The sequence below is a fragment of the Meles meles genome, chromosome 14 (genome assembly GCF_922984935.1).
Source record: "Meles meles chromosome 14, mMelMel3.1 paternal haplotype, whole genome shotgun sequence".
Classification (NCBI taxonomy): Eukaryota; Metazoa; Chordata; class Mammalia; order Carnivora; family Mustelidae; genus Meles; species Meles meles.
Genome location: NC_060079.1, coordinates 24,383,283 through 24,406,935, shown reverse-complemented (window position 1 = coordinate 24,406,935; position 23,653 = coordinate 24,383,283). Strand labels below are relative to the sequence as shown.

Below are 23,653 nucleotides of genomic sequence, written 5' to 3'. Positions count from 1 at the left end.
TATTAGCGAAGCTCATTCCAACCCTGAGCTGTGTTCCTCACTTCAATGTTGCACTTTTTCATCTTCAAATCCTATGGTTGGTTGGTTTGCTTGCTTGTTTATTTATTTATTCAGTAGGCTCCACACTCCACGTGGGGCTTCAACTCACAACCCTGAAATCACGAGTCCCATGTTCTACTGACTGAGCCAGCCAAGTACCCCAAACCCTATGATCTTTAAATGTTCCATTTGACTCCCACTTCCCCTTTGAAAATTTCCCTAATGTTTCTGATGCCTTCTTCTAATCTTATCTTTAACACTCATGTTGGCTTTTAAATAGCCACTCTCATGTACTGTTACTGAACTAGTTCCTGTTTTTAAGACTTGTCTCTTCACCCAAATGGGAAATTCCTTGATTAGTGCCTTTGGTGCCTAGCACAATCCTGAGTATATAATTATAAGTACATGCTAGTATCACCTTAATTACTTCTGACATTTTATTCTTACAATTTTTCTTTCCATCTACAGAAACAGCACAACTAAAGGCCAAGTTTACTGCTGTTATAGTGTGTCATTCTCTTCAGAAGCCAACTGACTTTGCTGTTTGCTCCATTTAATGCATGAACTTCACTGTGCAACTAAAATATATGGAATCTGGAATTTTCTTCAAACCAGGGACTAACACCTTTAATTTCATCAAGTTTTAAGTAAGTTTGTCTTTTGTGATAAATATGTATTTACAGTTAGATTTTTTCCTTTTATTTTTTGAAGATTAAAAAAAATCATTTGTGAGAGATAGATACAGACAGCACAAGCAAGGGGAGAGGAAGAGGAAGAGGGAGAAGCAGACTCCCTGCTGAGCTGGGATCCTGACGTGGAACTCCATACCAGGACCTGGAGATCATGACCTGAAGTGAACAAAGGCAGATGCTTAACCATCTGAGCCACCCAGGCAACCCAGATTTCTTTTTTTCCTTTTAATGGACTATTTTGGATGTTCAATCAATTTCTCTGACATTATAGAGTTTTAAGATAACTGCTAAGTTTTCCTTCCACTGAGTGTGATGTTTTTTCCTTTTCCCTGTCCTTTCTCTAACTGAGCAAAGGGAAGGGGGTATAGAAGTGGTAGGATATATGCTTTTTAAAAGGCCACACTGGGCTGGGTGTAGAAAAGCATAAGTTATGGTCCTAGCTTCCTCTACTGCACAGACAGCTTTGCTCTGCTTAAAATTGTTATGCTGGAGCTTCACATCTACAAATCCAGCTGTAATCCCAAACCAGCATGGTTCTCTTCCACCATATAACTGTAGCGACCATTTATTAATCACCTCCTATATGTCAGATACAATGTTGATTGCTTCATCTATCATATAATTATCATAATTAAGGGAATCATGATTCTCATTTTACAGAAGAGAGAACTGAGGCTTAGAGATGTTAAGTAATTGGAACAACTAGTAAGTGGTTTGGATGCAGAACGAATTCTAAAGTCTCTGCTGTTTTCACTACACCTTGCAATGTTGGTACCTTATATTGCCAGGAGTTCTACTTGGGGAATGTTGGGGCTTGTACTGATGACCTTGGTGGCTATTGGGAAGGACAGAATCATAATATGTTTCAATATGTTTGAGGAGGCTCACAAGCACTCCTCTCCTGCACACATTTGCTCCAGTCTTATTTGTTTCCCACTCTGACAATTTACATTACAGTTTACACCAAATTTGGCACTGTCCCTTTTGTAATGAAGTATCTGACCCCATGTCTTGGTAGGTGGAAGGAGAGCTGGCAGTTTTTACCTTTGTCAAGGCTCAAGACAAAAACAATAGAATGAAATCAACACAGCAATGTAAGAATATAATACTTGTATTTCTCACGTATTTTAGAAATTCTCCCTGTAATAGACCACAGAAGACAAACTTAAATAAGACTATGTACTCTTCTTGTTCTGACAGATGAATTCTAATCTTCAGCTGTTAGTTTACTTATTTGAAAAACAGTCAATAGAAGGAAATTCCAGTGTGCAAGAATTTTGACAATCCCTCAGTGTTATCGCTAACGAAATCTAGTTACATGGTGAACTTTCAGGAAGGATGTAGCTGTGGATGTAGGTTTCAATCGGGCCGTTACTCTTACTTTAGTTATACTGTATGTGGCAATTCCCTCTGCTGTTTTAGAGCAGTGGGAAGGAGGAGGAGAGGCTATTCTTCTATATTTTTCTACACGCGAGAGTTTACCATATAATGTTCTCTTGGTAACCTAAGAGTCTAAAGATTTCTATGCTGATTTAACCAGTGTTTTACATTGAGTTGGGCAAAAGTTTATTAATAAGTATTTGCCACCAAACAGATCTAACTATATAAATATGTATTATATAATTACATTAAGGATACTTTGTGTTTATGAGTCAATAACCTTTCACTCTTGCATCATTTTTACTATTAGGCATTTAAAATGCTTTTATAAATCAGATATTTTTGGTTTAAAAAATACTAATTTAGTAGGAGACTGGGATGCAGTTTTCAATGGCATTGACAGTTATGGTGCTATAGAAAGAATCTATACCTGGAATCTAACTTTATAAAGAATCTAGGCTCTGCCTCTTGATTTTTATCTTGGACAAATCACTTCATTTATTTACTCATCTACAGAAAGGGAATCATAATTCCCATCCCACAGTGTTTTTTTTATGAAGACTATTTGGCATATAGGAGCTGTTCTACAGAGGCAAAATTGGGTTTAAGGGACAGGAGCATGGCGAGGAACTTTACTCAGAGGGAATTGGGGCGGGGCTTTTTATGGAGTTTGACCTAAGCATTATCAGTCACAGAGCCCAAGTACTATGTATGGTAGGCCTAGAATACCTCTCCCTGAAATTCTACTTCCAAAGACTAGACTTCCCTATTGGGGATGAACTCAACCCCATGGACATGTTTTATGATTTTTGTCCCTGTTGCCCTTTCCCCAAGACTGGAAATTTTGGAGAAGCCATTCCTTCATCTTTGTATCCTCCTGGGAACCAAACAGATCATTATTAGTGTAAGTGCCATGTGCTTGATATTAGACAAAGTCCCCATACAGAACAGTGAGTCAGATTAGCAACTGAATCATCATTAGCAGCATTTAAGTTAAAGCCAATTTTAAGTTCTTCCTGTAAGGACCTATTTAGCCAAAGCGCTTCCATCCGGTTAAACAATAATTTTGTTGTTTAAAACTTAAACTGTCCCTGCCCCCCTTCCCCCAGGGGACTTACTTAAAAACAAGTCCTGGAAACCAGTCCAGGTAACAAAGCCCAGATACAAGGGTGGGTCAGGCCAGGTGGAGACATCCTATGGGGGGGGGGGGCATACTGTCTCCCTAGTTACCCGCCCTTTGGGCACATTTTGGGCGCCAATTCTGACCAAGGTGATAGATAGGCTGGTTCAAATATCTACTAGGGAAAATTGTAATTCAATTGGTCACTTATATGTAGCCTAACATGACTGTAGCTTTCTCTGTGTGTTACAATTTCATTGGCCACCTGTGCGTGGCCATGCCCAACCACATGGCCTTTGCCCTTAAAAGCTAGTTGGTGAAGCAGAGAGAGGTCGCCCTCTCTGTTAAGAGGCGCGGCCCTGAATGTTTGGCTTGATTCTTGATGCTTGGTGCAAAATAAAGCTTTGCTTGACCTTCGCTTTGAATCAGTCTTGCTCTTTTAATCACGACCCGTTATTGGAGGACCTAACACTTCCTTCTCTCCAAAGGAAAGAACAGTGGTGTTTTTCCTAAAAGAAAATCTTCAATTGAATTGGGTCGCTAGCGTTCAGCCTAAAGCCTCCAAAGAAATTAGGTGCACGGTTGGGGAGGAGGATAATTAACCTTATTTTGATTGTGCTCTGGTAGGGGCCCATAACTAGAGCCTGGGAGTTGGTCCCAACAGGAATGCCCATCCCACCCAACCTGAGTTATGGGGTGTCAGGCAGACAGCTGTCTCCATCCCTCCAAGCCACTGTGGCTGGGTTTCTGGTCTTGAGAGATGCAGATGAAGTGGTGTGAAGGGTTGGGCTTTTTTTTTTGTTCCTAAAAATGCAACGAACAAAAAAAAAAGTACAACAATCCAAACCCAACCATCTTGTTGCGCGCCAGCTTTCTTCCCGGGTGGCGCCGCCTCTGGTCGCCCGCGCTCCGTCAGGCACAGCGCCCGCGTCTTAGCGAACGCCGTCAGCCGCCCAGCGGCCGGGCTCCGCCGGCTCTTGGTACCGCGCTCCGCGCCGCCCCTCTGCAAGGGAGAAAAGCGAGCAGCCCGGGACCCTCCCCTCTTCCAGCCGCACCGCGGGCAGCGCCAGTTATTGGTGACGGTTGTTGACACCGGAAGGACTCCCGCCTCACCTCACCCACTGCCCCTCCCCACCCCCACCCCGGGGAAAGGCGAAACTCGGGAGACGGAACAAAGGCGAAGCCCGGCCGAGGAGGCGGGCGGAGGTGCCGAGAGAGGAGGGCGCTGGGGCGGGGCACGGCTTGCGCCGCGAGTCCATTTTGCAGCCGTGCCCAGCCGGTAACGCGTGCTTCCCGCGGGTGGAGGACGGACGACCGCAGGGCTCCAGGTTGGGCCCCTCCCGCGGCCCCCGAGGTCCGAGATAAGTACCCGTCGGGTCTCTCTCAGGGAAAAGGGAGGGTGATCCTCGGGGCTGCTGCGAGGATGGGGACTTGCCCTGGCAGGACAGCGACCTGCGTGGGTGGGGAGCTGGCGGAGAGCTCAGTTTGAGCTCCACTCCCAGCTGCACAGCGGAAGCCAGTTGGGCACTGGAAGAAGGCGTGAATCAGAGCGGCGTGCAGGGGGCGTCTGCTGGGCCGGTGCAGCGTGTCTGTGCTCCAGAAAACCTGCTCCGCTACCGATTATACCCGGCTTCACGGCCAGAGCCTCAGAATCGCCTACAAAAGAAAAGGCGACCATGAATCCTAAATCGGAGCGCTCAGCCACTCTCTGGCACCGAATCTGGAGAGGTGCCTGGCGTCGGGGGAGGGCGCCCTAACCGGGAAGCTCCTTAGTACTGCACAAAGGTCTCCAGCCATGCTCCTGGCTTTTTCACCAGGTCCTAACCTAGGACACTGGCTTTGTGGGGGACGACTGAAAACACTGAGGGTCAAGACTAAGGGTCCTATGTAAATAAATGCATACTACTGTCTTCTTTGTTCTTTCTTTGCAGTAGTCTCGTTTGATTGTTGATCAAAACGTGAGAAAAAAACCCAAACCTGATTGCTTTGTCCTGGGAAATAGTAACCCTGACGAATACACCTGCTCGCAGGGGACAGAGGTAAACTACAATACTTCTCCCTACATTAAGAAACCAAAAAAGCACCCAGTTTTTTTAAGGCCCAGAACCATGCAAAATTCAACTAAGTGTAGAATATATGTGTTCCGTCCTCATGGGTGGTCTCTGTCCTTTTCATATTTTTTCAAAACTCAGAAGAATAGATTCAGTATTTGGAAAATTTTTATGTAGCAGTTATTCGACAAATATTACAGTACACAGATTTATAATGAAAAGGAAAAAGAGACGCCTCGGTAGCATTTTTTTTTTTTTTTAAGATTTTTTTTTTCCTTCTCCCATACCATGCTTCTAGGACTTGTACAAATACTGAGTTTTCTAACTCTAGAGACTTTTATACAATAGGTATTTTAAAAGCAGAATTTCATTTACATAGCCACTCCTTCTGGTAGAACTTGATGGAGGTGTTGATTAATTGGTTATATTTCTGTCTTACGCAATGAGAAGAGACATTGCTTAAGGCTCTCTTTTTCTTAAAAACACCATCTTTTTTGCACTAGGGAGACTACTAAGTCTCCCTGGTAAGTCCTTACATAACACCAGGTTATTCTTTCCATTCTGTACATTTATGTACCTGGTCTTAACTTGTAATTATGGTTACCTGGTCTTAACTTGTACCACAGCTATGTTCAGATATGCCCATTTCTGTGAAAGTGTTTTGTATGTGGTATCCTATATAATGCTTTACCTTTTCATGAAATTGTAGTTCAAGAGTCCAGTTCTCTTTCAGGACCTTTCTTCGTTAATATGCTCACGCTCTAAAATAACACTTTAAATGTGAATTTACATTTTGTGTATTTGTTCACAGCTGTAATCCATCCAATCCATTTATATAGTTTAGCAATTTACAAAACTGGCACTCATTACTTAATCTTCTAGATGAGGATGAGGTCGATAATGCAAAAATCCTCATTCTGTGGAGGCTAAAGCTCCTGCTTGAAGTTAGATATTCAGAGACAGGTTCAGTGCTCTATTTCCTCTACTAGAGAGCCTGTTACAGCCTAATTTGTAAAAAATCATAAAATTTTAGAAGGGATTTGGAGAGCCATGATTAAAGTTCTCCACTTTATGAATGAGAACCCTGAACTTTTGATCCACTTTCTGGATCGTACTAAAAGCCTAAGAATTGGGAAACTCAGGTCCTATGCCTAACCTGCTGTGTATAATTGGGAAAGCTCCATTTTTGGAGGGGGAGCGGTTCAGTTTATTCAGTTATAAAAAAATTATAAAAAAAAGTTACAAAAAATTCAGTTCTTTTCTAGGTAGTCTCTAAGATACTTTTAGACCCAGTACTACTACTATTTTTTTTTTTTAAGATTTTATTTATTTATTTGACAGACAGATCACAAGTAGGTAGAGAGGCAGGCAGAGAGAGAGGAAGGGTCGCAGGCTCCCTGCTGAGCAGAGAGCCCGATGTGGGGCTTAATCCCAGGACCCTGGGACCATGACCTGAGCCGAAGGCAGAGGCTTTAACCCACTGGGCCACCCAGGCACCCCTAGACCCAGTACTTCTATTTTATTCCTACTCCATAACTTTTATTACCATATATTCCCTATACATATTGGTAATCCTAAATACATATTAACTGCCTTAAACTGTTTTATATTTTAAATTTGGGTAGGTATGGTAAAAATGTATGCCTTATTCTGTTGTTGTTGTTTTTTTTAAAGATTTTATTTTATTTATTTGACAGAGATCACAAGTAGACAGAGAGGTAGGCAGAGAGAGAGAGAGAGAGAGAGAGAAGCAGGCTCCCTGCTGAGCAGAGAGCCCGATGCGGGACTTGATCCCAGAACCCTGAGATCATGACCTGAGCTGAAGACAGCAGCTTAAAACCCACTGAGCCCACCCAGGCGCCCCCCCCCCCCTTTTTTTAACTAAACTATAAAAGTAGGTTCTTTTGTAAGATCAGGAACTGCATGGAGAAGTGGGACACTCATACATCATTGGTTAGAGTTCATAAATTGGTATACCCGTTCTTGAGAGAAACCTGGTAATTTTTTGGGTCCTTAAAATTCTTCTCATAGACACAACAGTACACTTATAGGAACCGTCTAAGGAAATAATCAGACTTGTAGACCTTTTCTGCAAGATGTTCATTTAAATGTTATAACCCAAAAAGACATATAGCCAATAAGAGCATATCCATAAGATGGACTATCACATTTTAGAAGAATATGTAACAATAGGGGAAATATATATAATAAAGTGAAAAATGGTGGATACAAAATTGTGTGAAGCTACCAGTTTTGTTAAAATAGGTATGTGCACAAACACAACACACAGAAGTTTGGAAAAAATAAAAAAATAATAATGGTTATTCCTTGCTGATGTGATTATAGGTGATTTCCTCCCTGTATTTTCTGAATTTTCTATACTCACAAATTACTTTTATAGTTTAAGAAAAACATAAAAGTTGGTTGCTTGGATAACCTCTCTAACTTCGGTATGGTGTCAACTTTCTGTGTCCTTTTTATAAGGCATTTATCATATCTTTTACAGGAATAATATCTTTGTGAATGTGCTGTACTTCTGAATTTAGGGCAGGAATTGAGTTTGGCTTATATTTCATCTTTTTAAATATCATTAAGTCATTGGATTATTCATTCTTGTTACTCAGCAAAGACACTGCCATCTTCATTACCTTGGCCTTGAACTCTGGATACTAGAATGGTACTGAAGAATAGAGTGCTATCCCCACTTCTCATAAGTTAGCCAAATACAGGAGTCCTCTGACATACAGAATCCATTAAGCCTTCTATAAAGCAATTTCCTATAAACTTTTTAAAAATAAATTCATTTCCATTATAGATGAAGACATACTACAAAGGAAGAAAGAGTTGAATTGCAAATTTTTTGTTGACAGTTTAAATTATTGTCTTTCCTGTGTCATTAGTGCCACAAGTATATTCTACTGCAATATCCAGGTTCCCTATTGTAACTCCATTAGGAGCTTTTTTATTCACCCTGCATATTTGTGGTATGAGCGATATATGAGCAAGGAGTGCCAACATAGTATATATAATATAGCCAACTTAAAAATTGCTAAAGTTTAGCATAATTGGCTTTCTCCTTGATATATTCTGTAGCCCACATTTACTTTAGAATGAAATGTATACATAATTCTACACTGAGCAAAAGGACCTTTGTTTAAACTAATTACATTTCCAACAGGCATCTCAGAAGTAAGTTCTTATTAGTTGATAAGTAGTGCTTATCAATTATCTACAAAATGCCTCTTTTCCCTTCTATGGTATTATATATGACGTAAGTAACCTCAGTTTTCTAGATAAATCCAGCTAGGTACCTACCAAATGCTAGACTTTGATAGTACTTCTGAAAGCTGGCATTAACCTGAAATACAGATTTAGATGATGGAGACTTTATGAGATACCAACCAATAGTGATTGCCAAATTTATAGTTGTAAAATAAGTTGTTTTAGGGGTAAAAATTTTCCATCTTAATTAAACCCGCTTGTATTTATTTAGGGGAGAAGAGACCAGACGTTTCTGGTTTGACCTTTCCAGAAGTCATTAGTTCCAACTTAACTGAAACTCTTTAACAGGTAAAGATAAAGATCTGAGTCTGTTTGGTACCAGAGTAGGAAAATAACTTAGTCTATATGTATATTTTCCTCAAATTCAGACTTAATCAGATGGATTTCACCTGGTGATTTAATCAAGTGGGTTTCCAGTGCCTTAAAATGGCGAGGGAGAGAATAGCCTTCAACACTGTGTGGAAATCACACAGACTGCTGTGGAGTTTTTTTGTTGCTAAATTAAAAACATTTTTAAAATAATCTCTACATCCAACATGGGGCTTAAATTTATGATCCTGAGATCAAGGATGCATGCTCTACTGACCAAGCCAGCCAGGCATCCACCCCCAGTTTTCTTGACAGTTGTACAGAGGTGGGATAGGGATATCTGATGGAGCTATTGTCCTAAAATCCTATTGATATAATGCTGTGGATTACGGAATAATAGCTGGGGTAATTATCAAGAGACGCAAGGCAAAGATAAAAGGGAAAGAAAGATAAGTAAGGTGAAGAGGCAGGTAGGGGATAAGGAAAGAATAGGAGGAAATCAAAAGACTATACACCTTGACATGGGCAGTATGATGAGTTAAGAGAATAAACAAAGGAAAGAGTCAGGGCAAATTGTGGTTCAGAAAAGAGAATGAAGGAAAGGAAAAAAAAAACATTTTTTTTGAGTGGTCTGCACTAAGTAGTAAGGATAATGACCTGGTTTTTATGTTTCCCAGAATGTTATCATAGTCTAAAACGTTTTACTCTGTGAAATTACTGAATAGGTGGGTCTTCCAAGCTGATGGACCTTTTGTTCTAGCTTTATTTTGTCCTACTTAACAGGAATCCTACTAGAAATAACCTAGAAACTACTAATTCTAGGATAATGCCAGAAAACAGAAGTTTTTATTGTCTTACATTGACACATAAGTAACTTTTATGTTGTGTTTGCAGGAACTGCATAAGAATTAGACTGGCTGTTTTAGACATTATATCTTCCATAATCCTTTTTTGAGATTCTTAAACTCACTTTATCCTGTTTTGATCATGTAAGTTATGGAAGAGTCTCTAAAAGCCAAAATAAAGTATAATAATACATTGATATAGAACACTTAAATATTTTGTAAATGATTTTCATACATTATTGACTTTCAAAGCAGTTGTATAATGAGGAGAGAAACTGCAGTATGTCTGGTTTATCAAAGGCCACTGTCTAAGATCAGATGAGTATGTCAGCTTCACAGGCCTGGATTGAGATTCTTTTAATACATTTTTTTTATTTTATAAAAGAAAACAATACTGTAGCAGATCACGCTCTTTAAAGCTTATCATACTTAGCTAATGCTTCTGAAGTTTTGCTTTTTAAGCTCAGTATGGTTTTCTTATAATTGGTCTCCCTTTTTAGTTTTTTCCTTAATTTTTTGTGAAAATTTTCAAATATACAGAAAATTTTAAAAATACTACAATAAATATCCTTACATCCTCTATCTAGATTCAGTAACTTGACCCTAAGTTTCAAGAAAGCATTACTAGTGGATCTCATACTAGCAGAATACAGTATACCACTTGAAAATAAATTAATATGCTGAGGAAATGCTTAAAAAAAAAGTGATCCTTTTATTCCAAGCATTGTTTCAGGAAAGATCGATGGCTCCCAGTTTAGTAGAGGTTTGCATAATTTAGTTTTGTCTATGAGGTATGTTTCAATATTTGCTATGTAGTTTTTTTTTTCCCCCTTGATTTTTATTTAACACACAGACAGAGATCACAAGTAGGCAGAGAGGCAGGCAGAGAGAGGGGGAAGCAGGCTCCCCACCAAGCAGAGAGCTGGATGTAGGGCTCTATCCCAGGACCCTAAGATCATGACCTGAGCCAAAGGCAGAGAGGCTTGACCCTCTGAGCCACCCAGGCGCCCCTGCTATGTAGTTTCTTATTAGGTATCTACTTTAGAATTCCTGAATCCAGAGATGCCTCAAAGTAGGATGGAAATTTGATTTAAATCCTTAAGATACGAAGTATTATTAACTTTTCTTTTTGTTCTCTAATGGGATTTAGAAGGAAATCATGGGTAATATCTTGAACAACTTTATATTCCTACTATTTAATTTCAGTGGCTTAATAGGGAAGTTTCTTTGACTAGTTTTTTTTATTAAAATTAACTTTGAACAAATGAGCACCTTTTGCATTATAGTTTTTGAGCTGATCATTTAAAAGCAAGGGACTGGAGAGAGAAGTCTAATACACATATAATAGGTTTTGCTTTTTAAGACTACTTCCCTTTTTAAGTATTGACTTTTCCATTTTTAATATTCTGGTTATCATGTTTCAATTTTCATTTGCAGAGACTTGTTGCTATATACCCACCCAAGGTAGAAGAGTTTTCATAGTCTACGTTGAGTGCAGATATCATGAATATTTGCCTAAAAATAAATCTGTGATGGTGTTATATAATCATGCATTTGTCAAAACTCACAGAACTGTATACCAAAGAGTGAATTTTATTGTATGTAAGTTAAAAGTATATTTAAAAATACACATATTTCAGGAAAATGAGGTTGAAAATGAGAGGTGGTAGATAATTATATATTTGCTACTTGGTTGGTATGAAACTTGGGAAATTTCTAATTAGTGGGTAAAATAGATTTCTGTGCTTCAAAATTTAGACTTTCTTGGTTTTTAGAAACATTCAAAGGAAAAAGGAATCTTGGAAATGTGTTTGCTATTGTACACTGAACTTGACAGTGCCTAAGTTGAAATTTTATTACTGGAGAGCAATAATTTTTTTTACATAGTTTCTTCTATACTGGTAAAGAAAATTAGCTATAGAAAAGAGGGGATATGTACCTTAGTTCCTACAAAGGAGTATGTTTTATTGACTTCTCTAGATTTTTATATGTTAGCCACACTTTTAAAAAATTTTTTTATTTTTTAATTTTTGTTAACATATAATGTATTATTTGCCCCAGTGGTACAGGTCTGTGAATCGTCAGGCTTACATATTTTACAGCACTCATCATAGCACATACCCTCCCCAATGTCCATAACCCAACCACCGTCTCCATACCCCCAACATTAGCCACACTTTAAGAAAAGGATCTATAAGTTCCTTTATTACAAAGTATACTCTTCACTTAGTGAGCCTAAAAACCTTATTAGTTATATATTTTCCTTTAAAACTTTTGAGGCAACAAACTTTCTATGGTTTTTTGGATTCGCTGTTTTAGTTGTCTCTAAAAGTTGGCTGTGGGAGTGGTCACATTAATTTCACAGAGAAAGTTTTTTTTTTTTTTTTAAAGATTTTATTTATTTATTTGACAGACAGAGATCACAAGTAGGCAGAGAGGCAGGCAGAGAGAGAGGAGGAAACAGGCTCCCCGCTGAGCAGGGAGCCCGACTCGGGGCTCGATCCCAAGACCCTGGGATCATGACCTGAGCCGAAGGCAGAGGCTTTAACCCACTGAGCCATCCAGGCGCCCCCACAGAGAAAGTTTTGAGTATAAAGAGAAGAAAAGAAAATGTTTAAAGTCAACAGAAATAAGAATCTTTATAAACCAAAATTTGTAAGCTGCATCACTAAAAATAGAACTGGGTCCACCAGAATTTTGATGTAATTTTTATTTTTTAAAAAAGATTTGAGGGGTGCCTGGGTGGCTTAGTCGTTAAGTGCCTGCCTTTGGCTCGGGTCATGATCCCAGCATCCTGGGATCAAGCCCCACATCAAGCCCGCATCCGGCTCCCTGCTCTGAGGGAAGCCTGCCTCTCCTTTTCCTGCTTCCCCTGCTTGTATTCCCTCTCTCACTGTCTCTCTCTGTCAAATAAATAAAATAAAAAAAGATTTGAGAGAGAAAGAATGCTAGAGGAGGGGCAGAGGAGCAGAAGAAGAGGGAGACAAAAAGACTTCCTACTGAGCAAGGAGCCTCTTAGGGGTCTCGATGGATCGCAGGACTCTGAGATCATGATCTGAGTGGAAATCAAGGGTCAGTTGCTTAACCAACTGAACCACCCAGGTGACCCTTGATGCAGAATTTTAGAAAGGGGCTTTCTAAGTAGCTATTTTGCTCTCTTCTTCTGATTAATTTTCAGAGCTATAAGGTGATTATGGCTTTGGGATGACTGTTTACTAATAAATTTTCCTGTGTATGACATTTTCCTGTTTATTTTTTCATACTTGATTGCCTTAAAATTCCTTCTGGCCCCTATTACAGTATCCTTTTCAGTTTTCCTCAAAGTTTCTGTTTGCCTTGGGTGCCCATTTTTTTCCCCACTGCATCCCAACCACTTGGTATTCTTTATTTTTCCTCTTATTTAATATGATTGTATAAAATTCTCTGGGAATATTAACCTTGCAAGAATGAGTAAATTAGTTTACTTTATTGAATGCTGCTCCCTGTTACTTTCCTGTTTCTACTACCTTCACCAAACTCTAGTTTTAGCATGGAATTCTTAGGTGAAAGAAGACAAAGAACAATGGAGATGATAAAAATGTAAAACAGAACTAAGGTAGCAGGATCAGCAATGTTTTCTTTCTCTGTTCTGGAGTCATAATTTTAAAAAATATTTTATTTATTTAACAGAGAGAGCAAGCACAAGCACGGGCAGCAGCAGAGGGAGAAGGAGAAGCAGATTCTCCACTGAGCCAGGAGCCTGATGTGGGGCTTGATACAGGGTTCAATTCCAAGACCCTGGGATCATGACCTGAGCTGAAGGCAGACACTTAACTAACAGACCCACCCAGGCACCCCCAGAGGCAGAATGTTTTATAACTGCTTCATAACTTCTGTTAGAACACTAACTCCAGGGGCGCCTGGGTGGCTCAGTGGATTAAGCCGCTGCCTTCGGCTCAGGTCATAGTCTCAGGGTCCTGGGATCGAGCCCCGCATCGGGCTCTCTGCTCTGCAGGGAGCCTGCTTCCTCCTCTCTCTCTGCCTGCCTCTCTGCCTACTTGTGATCTCTCTCTCTGTCAATTAAATAAATAAATGGATAAAAATCTTAAAAAAAAAAAAAAAAGAACACTAACTCCATCCTGTCTCTTTAGCCACTCTCCTCCCAATGCTTTTAAAAGATTTTATGATTTCTTCGGTCACAAAAGATTGTTCTGAAAAATAAGCTCATCATGTATTTTTGCCTTTTGACATTAAATTTGACAGAATAATCTTTGTTTTAATTCTGCATATAATTTTATTATAATTTATTATACATCCTGGCTCTCAAAACTTAATGTAAAGCCCTAAACTAATTAATTATCCTCGCAAACTCAGCTAATCTTTTAAATACAATTTATCTTCTAGATTATACCTCTGATTGTGACTTAAAATTACTGCTAAAATTTACTTATTTTTCATTATAAGATGATCTGTAGATTATTAGACCCTTTTTAATTTATTAGTTTGGTGGTAATGTGACATAATTTGTCCCTCAGTAAGCTGAATGAGGACACAGCACTATATTTGGATTTAAAACTTTAGAGATAGAAGTTTTAAAATGTACATTTAAAAATAATAAATGAACTGAGAAGTATCTAGATCAAGAATCTCAAATTTTTTTTGGTCTCTGGATGACTTTATTCTCTTAAAAACTGAGAATCCATATATATAGATAGATATAGATAAACCTATTACATGTTAACATAATTTGTGAAAAATGACATTTTCAAATGTTGTGAGAAGAGTGGCATTGCTTTACATATTTGTAGATCTCTTTAATGAATTATTGATAGATTATAACGAGTCTTTTATCTGTCCCTGCATTACACCTGTTAAAATAAGTTATTTTGGTTGAAATATACAAAGATCATATTTGGCCTTGCACAGATACATAGTGAAGGGAAGAATATTTTAATTGCCTTTTCTGATCATTGTGGATCTTCTTTGATACTATACCAAAACTCAAAAGTAGTAGTTTCTTAAAAGTTGCAATATGAATCTGAAATCATATTATTGAAGGTGTTGGTCTCTTGATCTTTTGCCTAAGCATGATTTGTAACATGCATTGATGATCTGAACCAATTAGTTAATTGTGTTATGCAGATCTCCAAATGTTAACATTTTATTATACAGTAATGTCCCCCCTAAAAGAATAAAAGCCCACACTTGTTAAATTTACCACTTATTTCATTAGAAAATAATTAATGGGAAGTAAGCACTTATGTGGCAAAATGTTTTCCAAAATTCTAATTTTCACTCAAAAACTTAACTTTTTATCATTGGCCAGAAATATCATGTTTTCCTTGAAGTGAAGGGCTTATTTTGTTCATTTTTGAGAAGATGTCTGCTTTACGTAAGTCTAAATAGCCAGTTTGTCATTCATTTTTCAAATAAAATTGTGTTCCATAAAAAAAGGCAGCTGGTTCAGATTGTGACTTAATCATGAAAGTGCTTTTTCTCCAGACAATATCTGTTGGGTGCAGCAGAAATGCTTTGTTTACTTTTTTGTCACTGAAAATATTAAAAAGGCATGTACACACTGATAAAGATTTAATAAAATGAGTAATTTTTGCTGCTTCATAAAGAACATTCTTGGGTGTCTGGGTGGCTCAGTGGGTTAAGCCTCTGCCTTCGGCTCAGGTCATGATCTCAGGGTCCTGGGATTGAGGCCCGCATCGGGCTCTGCTCAGCAGGGAGCCTGCTTTTCCCTCTCTCTGCCTGCCTGTGTACCTGTGATCTCTGTCTGTCAAATAAATAAATAAAATCTTAAAAAAAAAAAAAAAAAGAACATTCTTAAATGAGGCTGGCTACTCCCACCCATACCATGGCTGTGTGGTAATGAAGAGTACAGTAACTTATAGTACAGTTTGGTACTGCCTTTTGCCTTGTTTGATTCCCGCTAAGCATCCAGCAGTGTGTACTCACCATTGCTTTTACAGTGTAATTGTCAACATGGTGCCAAAAGCAAATATCATCTCAGTATTGTGAAAAAAGTATTGACCTTCACAAATGACTTGTAAGAGTCTTAGGAACACAAGATTTCTGCTCACATTTTGAGAATTGATGCACATTAGACAGTTGTGGTTTAAAAGAAAACTTCATTAATTCTCTGAAGAATGAATTGCAACTCTGATGTTTTTACTTACAATTTGAGTAATTACAATCTTGCCTCTGAAATAGAAAAATTTGCCAATTTTTAATAAAAGCCTGCACGAGATGCATGCTTGAATTTATATTTCTGTGCTTCTTTCTTTTAAATAGCATACCATTTTATAATTGTGGGCCCAGAGTAAAGAGCTCATTCTATTCAGACACTGAGTAGCTTTGTTTTTGACAGCTAGTAGTCAGCTTTCTGTTTTAAAACAATCAGTTGGGTCCTGCTGGCTCAACTTGCAGTTGTCCTAGACCTAACCCTATCTCAGCCAAAGACTGTTGTTGGAAAGCCCACACAAAGGCCTTGTGTACAGGGAGTCCTGCTAATAAGGAGTGTGTTCTAGTCCCAGCAGATTAAATCTGCTTTGGTGTGCATTCCCTTCCCAAATTTCTCACTCATTTCCTTTGTTTGCCTGGTTACTTCTGTGAGAGATCATTTTTTAATGCTTCTGAAGATGGTTTCTTCTGATTATTACATAGTCTGAGTGGAGGGGATTACTGGAGTAAAATGTTTCTTTCTCTGTGATAGGATGTGATGGAGCTGCTTGAAGAAGATCTCACATGCCCAATTTGTTGCAGTCTGTTTGATGATCCTCGAGTTCTGCCTTGTTCACACAACTTTTGCAAAAAATGCTTAGAAGGGATCTTAGAGGGGACTGTGCGGAATTCCCTGTGGAGATCCTCTCCATTCAAGTGCCCTACATGCCGCAAGGAAACTTCAGCTACTGGAGTTAATAGCCTGCAGGTTAATTACTCCCTGAAGGGTATTGTGGAGAAGTATAACAAGATCAAGATCTCTCCCAAAATGCCAGTGTGCAAAGGACACTTAGGGCAGCCTCTCAACATTTTCTGCCTGACTGATATGCAGCTGATTTGTGGGATCTGTGCTACTCGTGGTGACCACACCAAGCATGTCTTCTGTTCTATTGAAGATGCCTATGCTCAGGAAAGAGATGCCTTTGAGTCCCTCTTCCAGAACTTTGAGACCTGGCGTCGAGGAGATGCTCTTTCTCGCTTGGATACCCTGGAAACTAGCAAAAGGAAATCTCTACAGTTACTGACTAAAGATTCAGATAAAGTAAAGGAGTTTTTTGAGAAGTTACAACATACATTAGATCAAAAAAAGAATGAAATCCTGTCTGACTTTGAGACCATGAAACTTGCAGTTATGCAGGCCTATGACCCAGAGATCAACAAACTCAACACCATCTTGCAGGAACAGCGAATGGCCTTTAACATTGCTGAGGCTTTCAAAGATGTGTCAGAACCCATCATATTTCTGCAACAAATGCAGGAGTTCAGAGAGAAAATAAAAGTAATCAAGGAAACTCCTTTACCTCCTTCTAATTTGCCCACAAGCCCTTTAATGAAGAACTTTGATACCAGTCAGTGGGAAGACATAAAATTAGTAGATGTGGATAAACTTTCTTTGCCTCAAGACACTGGCACATTCATAAGCAAGATTCCCTGGAGCTTTTATCAGTTATTTGTGGTAGTCATTCTGCTTAGCCTTCTTACTTTCTTTGGTCCCACTATATTCCTAGAAGGGTCTTTATTTGATGATTTCACAAGTTGGAAAGACCATCTCTCAAACTTCAGTTCCTATCTGATTAAATCAGCTGATTTTGTAGAAGAATCAATGTTTTACTGGGAACAGGTGATGGATGGGTTTTTCATTTTCAGTGAAAGAGTTAAGAATTTTACTTTGATGGTGCTAAACAATGTGGCAGAATTTGTGTGCAAATATAAACTATTATAAAATCTGTTGCAAGTGTATAGTTCTCTGTCTTTTGTTAGAAATTTGTTAAAGAACTGAGTGGTAGTTAAGATTTGGTCAAGATTTCAGTCAGATATTTTCCTGCAGAAGTATTCCTTTCAAAAATGTCTTCACATGTTGTTCATGTAGCATAAAGATAAATGTGAGATTTAATAGTAAGTTCTGAACCCTCTTTTTTAAATAGTGCTTCTGTAATACGCCTCCTACCCCCAGTATTGGTTGTGTTTATGCTATGGAAAAGAGGTGAAAGCACACACACGATCTAATGGTGTGTAAATGAGGTAGTGTTAACAGTGATTGTTCATTTAAGCATGTAATAAAGACTATTCTTGTAAAGTGACTTTTTTTGAGACTGGACATTCTTTTAAAAAAGGAAAGAAGATATGGGTGAATTGGACTTTTTTCTAGATTTGAATTTCTAAATTTTACTTTTGTTAAAATGTAAATTTCAGGTGAACAAAAAGTGGCATTTTTCTTCTATTAAGTTTACATTTTTAGGAGGGTGGAGATTTCAGCTTGCCTTTTTCCTCCTTTGGTTTTGTGAATTTATCACCAAAGGAATTCAAAGGAAATGTTAGGTGGCTGTGCAAGCAAAGGTGTAGGTTAAAAAAAAAAAGCTTAACACATGGCAAGAACAGGAAATGGGAAAGTCTTTTTACTGGTAAGTGTTATGCTGTTCCAAAGTATCATGGCAACTGTACAATCAAACCAATCCACCATTTAACATCTTTTCAAAGTGTAGTAAGATTAATTTGACAATAGATGGAACAATCTTTCAGCTATTATAAGGTACAAAGTAATCAGCTAAAAACGTATTTGTTAACTAGGATTTAAATAAAAATTAAAAAAATAGCAATACATACATACATACACTACTGGGGGGGGGATTAAAACCCTAATGCTCACATGAGATAAAGATGTCCTACCTCCCACAGTTTTTTTTTTTTTTTTTTAATTTATTTGAGCGCGATAGAGCAAGAGCAAGGAAGAGAGGCAGAGGGAGAAGGAGACTCCGCTGAGTAGGAAGCCTGATGCAGGGCTCAATCCCAGGACTCTGGGATTATCATTTGAGCTGAAGGCTGATGCTTAATGGACTGAGCCACCCAGGTGCCTCCTACCTCCCATAGATTAAAAATACTTCATGTACTCATCTTGCTTAGAATCCAGATGAAAACAAGAAGTGATCTTATCTTAGAACTGCTCTCTAGTCCCCTATTTCTGTCATGGAACAAGATATTCCTTGGAAAGCCCAGAGTGTCTACCCCTGTCCTTTATTTTATTTTTTTAAAAGATTTTATTTATTTATTTGACAGATAGAGAACGCAAGCAGGCAGAGAGAGGAGGAAGCAGGCTCCCTGCTGAGGAGAGAGCCCAGTGTGGGGCTTGCTCCCAGAACCCTGGGATCATGACTGGAGCCGAACGCAAAGGCTTTAACCCACTGAGCCCCCCCAGGCGCCCTACTCTGTCCTTTAATTTGGTTGAGAGGAAGCAACTAAATTTAAAGTACAAAAGAATCCAGAAATGGGAATGAGTCAATTAAGCTGCTAGTTGAGGTAATGGCTGCCTCATCCATAACTGACAATTCATGATTTAGCCACTAAATTGCTAAAGGGTTTATAAATTACAATAATGTTTCTCTGTAAATCTTACTTCTGCCATGACAACTTATTATAGGTAAGAGATACGGGGAAAGGGGAATGCTTTTCTGCTCTCAGCACTTTTTTTTTTTTTTAAAGATTTTTAAAATCTTTAAATCTTTTTTAAAAGATTATTTGAGAGAGAGGGGAAAAGAGAGAAAGAGCATGAGCAGGGGAAGAGGCAGAGGGAGAAGGAGAAGCAGACTCCCCAATGAGCAGATAGTCCAATGTGGGGCTCGATCCCAGGACCCCTGGATCATGACCTGAGCTGAAGGCAGACATTTAACCCACTGAGCCACCCAGGCATCCCTCCCAGTACTTTTTTTAAAATACAGATTTACAATAGGTTTTCATGGATTTTTTTTTTTTTTAAGATTTTATTTATTTATTTCACAGACAGAGATCACAAGTAGGCAGAGAGAGGCAGGCAGAGAGGAGGAAGCAGGCTCCCTGCCGAGCAGAGAGCCTATTGCGGGGCTTGATCCCAGAACCCTGGGATCAGGACCTGAGCCGAAGGCAGAGGCTTCAACCCACTGAGCCACCCAAGTGCCCCCATGGATAATTTTTTTTTAACGGGATACAGGAAAGTGATCTACTTGACATCTATCCTTAGAAATATTAGCCGTGCTCTCTGCTCCGCAGGGAGCCTGCTTCCCTCTCTCTCTCTGCCTGCCTCTCTGCCTAGTTGTGATTTCTCTCTGTCAAATAAATAAAATATTAAAAAAAAAAAAAAAGAAATATTAACCGTTTTTCTTAAACAATCCAGTTCCTCATCTGTTGCTTTTTCATTTTGTATACTGCAAGTTCCCAAGCAACTCAAATTTGCAAACACAGCTATGGATACACTATTTGCTTGAGAGTAGTTATGTGGGAATCTAGTTCTCTTTTGTTATTTTCCCCACCCATTCATTTCTTAATCATATATAACTAGCAACATTTATGGCTAGAGGTTGATTTGCAAGTTCCTAAGTCTGTAGCCTCTAGTTTGAAGCAAGAAAAGGATGAGTAGTCAGGAACTGGTCACTCTGAATGTGGGAGGGAAGATATTTACAACAAAGTTTTCTACCATAAAGCAGTTTCCTGCTTCTCGGTTGACAAGAATGATAGATGGCAGAGACCAAGAATTTAAGATGATTGGTGGACAGATTTTTGTGGACAGAGATGGTGTTCTATTTAGTTTCATCTTGGATTTTTTGAGAACTCACCAGCTTTTATTACCCACTGACTTTTCAGACCATCTTAGGCTTCAGAGAGAGGCTCTTTTCTATGAACTGGATCCTCTGGTTGATCTCTTAAACCAAGAACACCTGCTACAGCCAAGACCTGCTCTTGTGGAGGTGCATTTCCTAAGCCAAAACACTCAAGCTTTTTTCAGAGTGTTTGGCTCTTGCAGCAAAACAATTGAGATGCTAACTGGGAGGATTACAATGTTTGTAGAGCAACCTTCAGCACTGACCTGGAGTAGTAACTCCTTCCCTCCGCAGATGACCTTACTTCCACTGCCTCCACAAAGACCTTCTTACCATGACCTGGTTTTCCAGTGTGGCTCCGACAGCACTACTGATAACCAAACTGGAGTCAGGTATTTTGTACTTTGAAGTATCTCTCTTCTAATATCAGTTCCTGATGTTTCCCCTCAAAATGGCTGAAATTTTCTTGGAAAAAATTATTACTCAAATGTTTTGGAGGTAATAAGTAGAGTTAGGTAGAATGATCAGATAATTATTGTCCAAACTGGGCTATTTTTCAGAGGGAAAGAGGGCATTGTTACTACGTAGGACAATAGGAATAAACCAAGACTGTCCAGGGAAAATTGGAACCATGGTCATTCAAGTTTTAAGAGGAAATAATTTTATAGATTATGTTCCATTGTTAGTGAATTTGGCTTAGGACTGAGACAACGCCTTTTTTCCCCCCCAGAAGATTCTTTTAGTGGCTGGCATATAGGAAAGTCTCAGTAGTTTCTCTTGATTTCCTTACACTCTACATATATTTATTCTTTTAGTCCTTATAATTTGACTACTGATTTTCCTCCATCTCACTTTACTTTTAAACACCATTATGGCAGATATATCCCATAGCAAATTTGGTATCCATTACATCTTTGGCACTCTGAGACAACTCAAAATATTGGGATAGGCTGTCAGTATGTTAAGGATAGTTGCTCCTGAGTCAATTACTCACTTTCTCCCCCTGTTGTTCTTGGCTGAACACTAAGGCTGATTTCTACTCTGTTGTCAGGGACACTTTTTTTTCTTCTTAAAAATGTCTTAATGCTGACCCACCATTGTTTTAGTAACTGAAAGCTGGCTTTAATTTTCAGGAGGAAAAAAGTAGTCTGCATATGGTCTTTACTGATACTACTTAAAAAAAAAAATTTTTTTTTTTTTTGTGGGGGGAGAAAAGGTACACATAGTTTAGGATATTTTCTTGACTTTAGCAGTTACCATCAGGAACTATCAATGTTTGCCTCTCCCACAACACACCCCTTTGTTCTACTTACCAACTGAAGAACACTGGGCAATATGACAATTCTTCAGTTTCTACATTTAATAATTTCCTGCCCTCCCAAGAAAGGTTGAAATGTCACTTTGGGAAAAGGGAGCCAGTTAAATTAATAGGTTGATTGTGAAGAGAAATTCAGACCCTATCTTTATCTCAAAGTGGTTTTTTTTTGTTGTTGTTTTTTAAGATTTTATTTATTTATTTGAGAGAGAGAGAGATCACAAGAAGGCAGAGAGGCAGGCTGAGAGAGAGGGGGAAGCAGGCTCAATCCCAGGACCCTGGCTGGGATCATGACCTGAGCGGAAAGCAGAGGCTTAACCCACTGATCCACCTAGGTGTCCCTCGAAGTCAAATAAACAAACGCTGAGAGGACTCAAAGACATAAAAATAACCTTGATGGTATTTAAAATGGTAATATAGCTATATCAATGTGGGCATGTTATGTTGACATTATTAAAACTAACATACAGCCAATCTGGAAAGTTCAGGTTGGTGTTTTTCTTGAACTGTGCACATTGGTTCTATAGAATTTCCTAGGAAATATAAAATTTTGTCATTTTTGACTCTAGAGGTCTTTTGACCCTGTGCTTTATTCTTTAACAGTGGATAGTTACTGAGTAAAAATTGACAATAAAATGTTGACATTTTTTATCTGCAAAATTGTACCTGAAAAAATGCATTTGATAGAAATAAGTTACAAAAGTAAAAATCTATAATGTCAGTGCTTATAATGGGTAGAATTAGATCTGGGGGGAAACTAAATGTATTAAAATATTCACTAAAATGATTGAATCAATTCATTTAATTAAGCTGATTAAAACAACATTAAGTAAATTGAAATGAAAATTAGAAATAGTTAAATTATATTAAAAAATTAAGCTAATTTGTTTGGACAAATTGCTCCAGAAAACAATTTCTCAATGAAAATTCATCAGTGTTGGTTATATTCCTAAATGTGGATTTAAGTGACTTTGGAGATCACACAAAGCTCTCTATTTTCAGTACCCCGCAATTACTAATTTGGATTTATAAAGTCTCAAAAAAATCTGATAAAAAATGGTATGATGACTTTATTTGAGGTTTTAAATCAAATTGGTATGTTTAATTTTGCTAGTTATTAAGGGAATGCTTTATAATTAAACATCTGTTGTGTGTCCTAGGTATGTTTCTATAAAACCAGATAACCGAAAATTGGCCAACGGAACTAATGTCCTCGGCTTACTAATCGACACTTTATTAATGGAAGGCTTCCACCTAGTCAGCACTAAAACATCCTCTGAAGATAAAAGTGAATGCTATAGCTTCGAAAGGATAAAAAGGCCTGAAGCTCTCACCATGAACAAAACATTGAAATCAGAGACTACCATCAAGTCAGAGCAGAAAAAGAAATGAAATCTCAGAAAAAGAAATGAAGTTCTCTGTTCTCTTTTAGAGTAAAGAGAAATCTCAGAAAAAAGAAATCTCAGAAAAAGAAATGAAGTTCTCTGTTCTCTTTTAGAGTAAAGAGAAATTGCCATTTACTTGTTTGGAAATTCCATATTTATGGCATGTGTGTTAGTCATATACGTACTCATCCTAACTTCTTGGTCTTATCTCCTAGTATGCCATATTGGGCAACTATACCTCAACGGTGCTTATGCCACACTAACTGCTTGCTGCTTCTAAATAACACTGTCCACTTGGTGCTTTGGCACACGTTCCTTCTACCTTCAATGCCCCTTTCCCTTTCTTTTCTTCATGAAAAGAAGCCCTCAAGAGTGGGTTCTGGAATCAGACTGATTGATTTCAAATCTCAACTTAATCAGTTACTTCCTATACGACTTGGGCAAATTATTTAAGCTCTCT

General features: G+C 38.4%; 2 protein-coding genes across 7 annotated transcripts; both read left to right on the top strand.

Annotated features, from left to right (window-relative positions):
• The first annotated feature begins 4,327 nt into the window (after nucleotides 1-4,327).
• TRIM13 (tripartite motif containing 13) lies at nucleotides 4,328-18,006 on the top strand. Of its 6 annotated transcripts, none has more exons than XM_045978350.1 (4): nucleotides 4,452-4,585; nucleotides 5,163-5,270; nucleotides 8,776-8,852; nucleotides 16,419-18,006. In XM_045978350.1, exon 4 carries the CDS (start codon nucleotides 16,425-16,427, stop codon nucleotides 17,646-17,648), a length of 1,224 nt encoding a protein of 407 aa, XP_045834306.1. In that variant the 5' UTR covers nucleotides 4,452-4,585; nucleotides 5,163-5,270; nucleotides 8,776-8,852; nucleotides 16,419-16,424; the 3' UTR covers nucleotides 17,649-18,006. The 6 variants fall into 6 exon arrangements, with proteins under 6 accessions (XP_045834310.1, XP_045834307.1, XP_045834306.1 ...); XM_045978352.1 differs by having other exon boundaries at nucleotides 4,569-4,585; nucleotides 5,166-5,270; XM_045978354.1 differs by lacking the exon at nucleotides 8,776-8,852 and having other exon boundaries at nucleotides 4,328-4,585; nucleotides 5,166-5,270.
• Nucleotides 18,007-20,304: 2,298 nt separating this feature from the next.
• Nucleotides 20,305-23,200, top strand: KCNRG (potassium channel regulator). Its single transcript, XM_045978355.1, has 2 exons — nucleotides 20,305-20,885; nucleotides 22,969-23,200. Exons 1-2 carry the CDS (start codon nucleotides 20,305-20,307, stop codon nucleotides 23,198-23,200), a joined length of 813 nt encoding a protein of 270 aa, XP_045834311.1.
• The last annotated feature ends 453 nt before the right edge of the window (nucleotides 23,201-23,653 follow it).